The sequence below is a fragment of the Calonectris borealis genome, chromosome 25 (genome assembly GCF_964195595.1).
Source record: "Calonectris borealis chromosome 25, bCalBor7.hap1.2, whole genome shotgun sequence".
Lineage (NCBI taxonomy): Eukaryota > Metazoa > Chordata > Aves > Procellariiformes > Procellariidae > Calonectris > Calonectris borealis.
In genome coordinates, this window is record NC_134336.1 from 4635200 (window position 1) to 4644115 (window position 8916).

Sequence of the window (8916 nt, forward strand, 5' to 3'; positions counted from 1 at the left end):
GGCTCACCGCTCAGGCACCTGGAGAACAAGAAGGTCTCAAGTCAAGCATTTGTCAACAGTCTCACCTTAGCGAGCTGTGGATCAACAGAGAAGGACCTAGCATTCAAACTCAGTGATTCTCGAGCTCAAATTCAATATTTCAATTATTTACAGAAATATTTTGCATTAGGACTCACGCTGTTCTCACTTGTCACATAGAGAGGGAATCCAGCCTGCTTTTCAGGGTTCTCCGACTACTCTAGCTTTGCTGCTTCCTTTCGGTAGATGCTTGAATCAGAAAAGATGTTTCAAAACGACTATTTTTAAGACGTCAAAATCCCTGTAACCTTCAGGAGAGGTTTCCTCAACGCAGCTGGAAGACGAGTCAGGCTCAGAGCAATAAATGAGCAGCACAGCCGTAGGTGGAGCCAGGTGACAGGCTCCAAAGGGAAAGTATCTTCTTTTAAACAACTTCCCCTTTGTCTTGCGTTCCTTAGGATTAAGCTGGGCCCTGACAGCGCTTATCCGTTTCAAAACACACCGTGCCCAGGAGGAGATGACAAGCAATCAATCATTATGGAAGCTGCCAATTCAGACTCCACATTATTCGCTGTTATTTAAATTTAGAGGATTTAGCAATGACGGCGTTACTAACACTGATGATTTTTGCTAGTCATGCTAAGGCCGTGATATGTTAAAGACTTTCCTATGAAATCCGATGTCTTCATCTGGATTAAAGAAAAGATCTTGTCAACAAGTCGGTCTCAAATCACGCCTCACGGGAACAAAACCTTTACGGAGCCCTACTACAGAAATCCTATAGCAGACTACCTGCTCAAGGGTTTTTTCTCGTTGCCGCTGTACTAACACAACTGCCCCAGGTCTGCACACAGGAGTAAACTGTTTTTACAGGGTTTACTATGTCACACTTCAGCTCCACAGATCCAACACGCGGAGTTTGGCACGTTAAATCTCCCTCTTATGAAGAAAGCTCGGCACTGGGCGATGGCGAGGACTGTCGCTCTCCACTTCTCTTTGTGCCGCTTTTATCCCAGACTATGGCGGGCGCCTAAATTGTCCACGGTTTCTAAGCTTCTTGGCTAACACTGCTTTCACCCCCAAGACCTCCTTTTAAATACTAATTAGGCTAATTAATAAGCAGTGAGAAGCCAGCCATAGCTTAAGTGTTTTTGGACTGTCCCTGCTGCTCTACTATATACTTTCTATAGGGCACCTCAAGCATGAATAAATAAATCTGTTCTACCTTGTTAGAGCATTGCCTCTTTTTCCCTTTTTTTAAAACAAATAGTAATGTTGCCCCCACAAAGAAACAGGCGCAGACCGAAAACCAGGCAGTTACAGCACACCACCGCTTTCCAGGAACATTTTGGCTCCATTAGCTTATAAAAATTCGCAAGTAGTGCATGTCCCAGGAGCTCCCTTTGCACATTCCTGGACAATACGTTAAATATAAAAGCCCCAGACGCTCCAATTTCAGTGCTGAGCAGGCAAAGCTCCCTAGATTCAGCATCAGTGAAGAGTTTTGATTGCTTTCACTTCAGAACAACAGGGTTGTTTTTTTTTCCTCAGCTTCATCATTTTTGTAACGCAGTTCAAAATTTAAAAACAACCCGAACACATTTGAGCTGATCTAAGCACGGAACTGCTTACTGGGATGTTTCTCTTAATACTGAGGCCTCATCAAGAGATCTAACGTACGCATTGCACGGTAACAATCAATTATATAACGATATATAATATTCTGACATTTCAGAGCATTTTTGACATAGGGAAGAGCATTACCTCAGCTCTACGGAAAAAGACCTGCAGGCTCAGAGATTAAACCACTTCCCCGACGTTGCACAACCCCCCAGCTGCATCAGGCGTCAGAGACAGCTCCGGCCCCGAACGCTGAGCTCGCCCCCTCCCCACCACAGCTCATGTTTCTGCCACCAGCGGATCACACATGAAGAGCTCCCCGGCAGCACACACAAGACGCAGCTCCTCGATCCAGCGGCTTCTCTGGCACAAGCGACGGACTGGACCGAAACCCGCAGCCAGCTGCTTAACACAGCCATAAATAAAAGCTCAGACTAAAATCCACAGCCGAGTTGATACTCACAAGATCGTTGGGAGCTTTCTCTGCTCTCACGCAGGCACCGTGTGTGAAGGGAGAAGATCCCTCTAAAGAACTTCAGCATCTGCTTCAGAAGAGCGAGGAGGGATTCGCAAACACTTTGCGCATCTAAGAGTTAGCCGGGGTCTAAGATCTTCATTGTTCAGAGGACAGGATTTCCTTTGAAAGTTTTAAAAAAGGTAAATTAAGTTGTGAATCTACTTAATAAAGTCACGTCGGTTTGTCAATAACAGTATTGCCACTGTTGTTAGAAGCTAGGGAAGTCAAAGCATTAACTTAAAAAGGGGCCAGAGGACCTAAATTCAGGATATAAGATTTACACAGATACAACTCCTCTTAAATATATGGAAGCATCAAACTGTTAAGTTTTCTAAGCGGCCAGGAGCTGAACGCTCCCGGACTCCTGACTGCTCTGCTGGCACCGGGCAGCGATAGAGACCCTGGCCCAGAGCAACACGGATCCGGCCTCTCCTCTGTGCTCCTGAATCCCCTCTCTCACCCACTTGGGATATAAACAACCCGGCCAAGGAACTGCCCCTCGCCAAATGCTTCCCCGTGCCCCCGGCCCAGCACACCCCCCGGCCCAGCTGATAACCGGGTCTCCGCCACGGTGCAGGTAAACAAAATTTGCCCCTTCCGTCTCCCAAACGAAGCGCTGCAAGGGGGGAGCCCCGCCCGGGCAGCAAGCAGAGGCCCCTCTGCCTACCCTGGGCCCCCGGACATCCTCGAGACGGTGGATTTTCGGGAGAAGAGAAGCTGGCAGCAGAGAACAGCCCGTTTCCAGCGGAGCCACTGACCCGTCCCGGCAATCCCTGCCCTTTCCCGCACAGGCTCCCCACCGCGCTCCCCCCCCCCCCCCCCCTTTAGTTTTTTCCAGCCCTGGAAAGCAAAGCTGACCCGAGCAGGAGCCAGGGAGGCCCGACCCCCCCCCCCGGGAGAGCTCCTACCGACGAGGGCAGGGAAGGCCCAGAGGGGCAGGAGGGGACAGAGCGTGGGGAACAACGACAGCACGGGGGGGGGGGGCTGTCCCCCAGCCCTGGGTGAGGGCCCGGGGCGCACGGAGAGGGAGAAGCCGGTCTTGGCGGGGAGACGGCACCCAGAGCACCCCGGTCTCGGGGGGGGACCCTGGGGATCCCCGGTGTGTGGGTGGGGGGGGACAGCGCCCGCCCGCGCGCCCCTCCCTCCCGGTCGCGGCCTGCTGCTGTCCCCAGGCCCGGGACGGGCGGCCCCGCCGAGGGAAGCGCCGAGCGGCGGTGGGCGCTGCCGGCGGGCCGGGTTCGGGGCTGAGGCCGGGGCTGGGGTCGGGGCCGGGCTCCCCCCGCGGCGGCGTCGCGGCCCCCCCGCCCCGGCGTTACCTGCGAGCCAGGGAACGGCGTCCGGCCCCGCCTCACCTGGGCCAGGTGAGCCACGTGACCCGGCCCGACGGGCCGCCGCGAGGGACAGCAGAGCGCGGCGGGCGAAGCTGCTCCGGCCCGCGCTGCCCGCTCCCCGGGGTCCCCCCCCGGGGTCCCCATCCCCCGGGGTCTCAGTCCCCAGGGACCCCTGTCCCCACGGATCCCTGTCCCCCAAGATTCTGTCTCAAAGCTGCCCGAGATCCTCATCCCCAAGGGTCTGTCCCCCAAACGATCCCCGTCTCCGGGGGTCCTCGTCCCCAGGGATCCCCGACGCTGGGGATCGCCTTCCCAGAGGATCCCTGTCCCCAAGGTCCTCGCCCTTAGGTCTCCATCCCCAAGGGTCTCACTCCCCAAGGATCTCTGTCCCGGAGGATCCCTATCGCAATGGATCCTCATCCCCCAAGGATCCTGTCCCAAAGAATGCTCGTCCCTGAGGATCCTGTCCCAAAGGATCCCTGTCCTCAAGCATCCCCATTCCTAAGGATCCCCATCCCTGAGAATCCCCCATCACCAAGGATCCCTGCCCCAAACGATCCCCACCTCCAAGGATCCCTGTCCCCAAGGATCCCCATCCCGGTGGATTCAGATCAGTGAGGATCCCTGATCCCAAGGATCCCCATCCCGAGGATTCCCCCGATCTGCCCTGTTCCTTATTTTAACTCCCCTGCAGGCAATGCCCCCCCGGGCTGCCCACACCGGGCAGCACCTCCGCGCCGAGGGGTGTAAAGTGGCAGGCGTGGGGCGGCCACGTGTGTCCCCTGGGTCCCACGGGACCTGCGCCCCGGGGAGAGCACCTCGCTTGTGCCTCCCCGGTGCTGCCCGCGGCTTTGGGTGCCTCGCCCTGGAGTCGGGAGCCCGTCCACCCCAGGATGACCCTGCACCCAGGCCATGCCCAAGTCCTTCGACACCCCCAAAGCCTTTGGCTGCCGCCCAGCCCTGCTCTCCCACCCGGCCGCAGGCGCAGAGCGACCCGCGCCCTTCGTGGGGGGTGATTTCACCCTCTCTGCTCGGCACCCTGCGAAGCAACAGCGTCCTCCGTCCCTTCTCCTGCTGGGAGCGGCTGTTTCTGCCCAAGTGCCCATGGGGACAGCGGTGGCAGGGGGGGACATATGCTGGGGGGATGCCCAGTTCTCCCAGGGCACTGGGGCTGCTGGGCTCAGCCCGTCCTGTTTGCTGCCGCTCGGTGACTCAGTGGTTCTCTCCAAGGAGCTGGGGATTCACTGTCTGGGGGTCAGATCCTTCCCTGAAGGTTTGGGGGAAAGGAAGGAAACCATGGGGGGAAAGGGGGCAGCAGGGCAGGCAGGGAAGGAGCCTGGCAGAACCGCAGCCGTGCACCGAGGCTGCAGCCGGAGCAGCAGCCGCTCGGCCCAGATGCCCCAGCCGGTTTCCGAGAGGAAAGAGGGGAGAGAGAAATCAATGTAAAGGATGGTGCCAGTGCCAAGAAGCTCATTCCTTCTCTAAAGGGCACAAAGACCGTGTTTATTTATTTAAGCCTCTGGCACAGGAACACCGTGCTTAATTCCAGCCGGTGTCATTTCCCTGGCCGGGCTTTCATTTGTGTATAACTCAAAGCACTGCTTGGAAATGCGTCGTCTCCTTCTCTGCCGGGTGCCTTGAGCACAGATCCCGGCCACGAAACCTCTCCTGGCACTGCCAGGATGAGCCGAGCAGCACCGTGTCACCCCCGAGCCCAGCACCGCGCTGCTTAATGCCCCTCAGCTCCTGCCTTTTCCCCCTGCCCCATCACCTCCCAGCTGAGCTGCCACCATGTGCCAGGGCTCCGGTCCCAAACCGCTGCTGCCAGCGTTGTTGGGTCCAGGACGGTGGGGCAGAGAGCTGGGTTGGCCCAGGACTCCTGGGGCTTAACCCTGAATTCCTGATGCAGGATTCCTTCCCTTAAACTGGGCCAGGATGAGAGAGCAGCGCTGGGGTCCCCCCCTGCCCCGGTAAGTGGGACACCTGGGGAAAAACCTGTAGAGAGACTGGGAGAGATGGCACTAACATTAATTATTTACTGCCTGTAATAAGGCTTCACTTTTCTGGAGCACATCCCAACGCGGGGCTTTAAAGAGGCTGGAGATAAGAGGCCAGCGCACAGCCCTCGGCTACGTCCTCCCGCAGGGCTGCCCTACCCTGGGCAGAGCACGGCGGACGCGGGGCTGGCTGCCCGCATCCCTGGGGGAATACCGGGAACCGGCGCTGGGCCGGCTGCGGGATGCAGTGCGGCCGGTGCCTCCGCGTGCGGCTGCGGGGTGCGGAGGGTCGCTGCCGGGGAAGGGAGGACAAGGCTTTCAACCGGGTTTTTGCATCAAAGAGGTTTATTCTGAGCGCTGCTAATTTCAGACTCCTCTGCTAAATCATTAATAGCTCGTCAGCCCAGGCAGAGATCCCGCAGCAGCGCGGGGGGGCGTTTCTGGGACTCAGGCAGTGCCTTACCCTGAGGGGCAGGGGCATTTCTTGTATTTTCCTATGAATTGTCTTTACCAGCCTCTGTTTGCTCATCTACTGGGATGTGCCATGGCCGGCTGGGACAGCCTGGGGACACAGCCGCTGCGGGGGGCTCAGCGACACCCTCAGCCTCACTGGCCAGCGTCCCCAGCCCATCTGACCCCTTCTTATTTCTTAAACTCATGTCCAGGCACAGCTGCTTCCCCATTTCCATTTTCTTTTCTCACCTCGGACCAGGGACTGGAGCTGGGAAGGTGACGAGCAGCAGAGACCTGGGGGGCGCCCCAAAAAAGCAATTATTTTATGAGCAGATGACTGATGGAACCGGTACCTCCAGAGGTCCCTCCAACCTCAGCGATTCCGAGGTTTCACTTTGGGGAACAAGGGAAGCTCACTGCAAGACAGACCCTGGCTCTTTCCCCATTTGGGGGTACCCTTGGGGGTCCAGATTCTACCGAAACAGAGCAAAAAATCAGAGAGGAGGATGTTCTGTTTAATACCTGCCTGTCCCCATGGTTTCTTTGGGTTGGAGGCAGAGGGAGCAAGAGCAGAGCTTTGACCCTGAACCTACGATGGAGCAGCACCCCTCAAATCCCCAAGCCCCATTTTATAGCAGCATTTGCATCGGATACATGAAGACGGCTCAGCCTGCACTTCAGCTTTCCTACAGCCTGAAATACAGCCTGCAGAGCTAGCGTAAGCAAATATCCTGGCCGTTATCTCTGACACCGGGCTGTGGAGATGCAGCGGGAGCCGGCGCACGGGCAGGGAAGGGACGAGCAGGCAGCAGGGGCCGGGAGCGGTGACGCAGCAGCTTCTGACGCTGCTCCGGTGTCTGGCAGACGTGTGGCAGCGCTGGCGAGAGCAGGATTGCGACGCAAAACACAAGGGATGGGCCTTTTTTTTTCCCCCTAAGGTAAGGAAAGCAAAGCTGCCACCAGCTCACGTGGGGCAGGGGTGACATTCACTGCAGGCCTGGACGTGGCTCTGCCTGGAGCAGATTTAGGCTGGGTTTTGCTCCTGTCGGGGGGTGGGATGAGACCTCAGCACCCATTTTTTACCATCCCTTTTATCCTCCCTGCAGCTCTGATGCAAAGCACAAGCAGGCTTTACCTCTGCGTTGAAGATGCAGCCGCTGAGTGTGCGATGTCTTGGTCCCGGCAGAAGGAACCCCAAAAAACGGGCTCCCCAAGGGATGTGGCAGCAGCACCCTCCTGCTCCAGCCCCCTCCCCGTGCCGTCTTGGCCCACTCTCAGCTCTATTAACGCCATCTTAAATGATAATGATGTTGGCAGCGACGTTGCTGTGACAGTCACGCAACCAAGGACACGCTGTCCTGGTGCCACGTCCCCTGCGCCCCAAGGCTGGGACACCCCAGCCCGGGGGGGGAATGGGGGCTGCCCCCCTTTTCCCTGCCCCAGGCTGGCGGCTGGAGCACCAGCACCCCCCAACTGGCACCAGGAGCTTCTTAAGCTGCTTCTCCCAGGGGCTGCAGACATGGAACTAGCCGTTCCAGTAGCTTGTCCCAGTCCACCCATTTCCCCTAACCCTTCCCAGTAAATCTCCCCAGTATCCCTTCCCAGCCCAGCCTTTCCAGTACCCCCCTCAGCCCAGCTTTTCCCAGTAAGCCTCCCCAGCCCAAGCCTTTCCCAATGGGAAAGTAAGCCTTCCCAGTAACCCCCTCCCAGTCCAGCCTTTCCCAGTGATCTCCCAGTAACTCTCCCAGCCTTTACCAGTAATTCCCCACCGCCCCAGCCCCGTATTTCCCAGCGACCCCCCCCGCAAGGAAGGGCAGTTTTCCAGCACTACGAGCTGCTAACGCCACCGGGCCGGTGCCATACTGGGCTGTACCGAGACCGGGGCCGTGCCGTACCGGGTCTACCGAGCCCAGGGCCGTGCCGGTACCGAGCCCGGGGCTGTGTCGGTGCCGGTACCGATGCCGTACCGGGCCATACCGAGCCCGAGCATCCCCCGCCGGGGCCGTGCCGTGCCGGGCCGGGCTGGGCCGGGGTCGCGCCCACCCCCCCCCCCGCCGTGCCGGTGCGCAGCCGGTGCCGGAGCCGCCCCCGGCGGGGCCGAGCCGCACGGAGCCGGCGCCGCCCCCGGGCTATATATCCTCGCCGCGGCGCTGCCCCGCTCCCGTTCCCGTTCCCATGGCGGCGGCGGCAGCGGCGGCTCCGGGTCCGGGTCCGGGTCCGGCTGCGGGCGACGAGCAGCGCCCCGATCGCGGCGGTACCAACACCAGCAGCAACAGCGGCGGCGGCACCGGCAACAGCACCGGCAGCAGCCCCGGGTCGGTGGAGCTGGCGGCGGCGCGGCGGAGGCTGGTGGCGGCGGAGGGTCGCCGTCGAGCGGCGGCGGAGCTGGAAGGCCGGGTCCGGCAGGTTCACTGCGCCCTGCGGCACGCCGAGCTCCGCCTGGCCGCCCGCGCCGAGGCCCTGGGCCGGCTGGGGGCCGGTGTGGCCCAGGCCCAGCTGGCGCTGGCGGCGCAGAGCCAACGGCTGCAGAAGGGGCTCCGCCGCCGCCCCCGCCCCCGCCCCGCCGCCCTCCTGGCCGCCGCCCGCGCCCTCCGCAGCTGCGTCCCCTGGGCCCCCGCCCGCCCCCGCGGCGCCGCCGCACCGGCCTCCGCTGCCCGCCGCCTGCCCGCCGCGCCCCGCAGCCCCGCCTAGGGGGGGACGGGGATCCTGCAGGGGTTGGGGGGCTTGGGGACCTGGCGGGGTCTGGGGTCCCTGAGGGGGGTCCTGGGAGTCTGGTGGGTCGGGACCCTGCAGGGTTTGGGGGACTCAGCGGGTCCTGGGGTCCCTGAAGAGGTCCTGGGGAGTCTGGTGGGTCGGGACCCTGCAGGCTTTGGGGGACTGAGCGGGTCCTGGGGTCCCTGAAGGGGTCCTGGGGAGTCTGGTGGGTCGGGACCCTGCAGGGTTTGGGGGACTCAGTGGGTCCTGGGGACTCTGGTGGGTT

The 8916-nt window shown here is 60.1% G+C and overlaps 1 protein-coding gene across 1 annotated transcript; it reads left to right on the top strand.

The window, feature by feature from the left end:
* Positions 1-8111: 8111 nt before the first annotated feature.
* TRNP1 (TMF1 regulated nuclear protein 1) lies at positions 8112-8627 on the top strand. Its single transcript, XM_075173874.1, has one exon. The coding sequence runs from the start codon at positions 8112-8114 to the stop codon at positions 8625-8627; it is 516 nt and encodes a 171-aa protein (XP_075029975.1).
* The last annotated feature ends 289 nt before the right edge of the window (positions 8628-8916 follow it).

What these genes read in the sequence shown, in the direction of transcription:
- TRNP1 (XM_075173874.1), top strand. Translation starts at nt 8,112, where the DNA reads ATGGCGGCGGCGGCAGCGGCGGCTCCGGGTCCGGGTCCGGGTCCGGCT.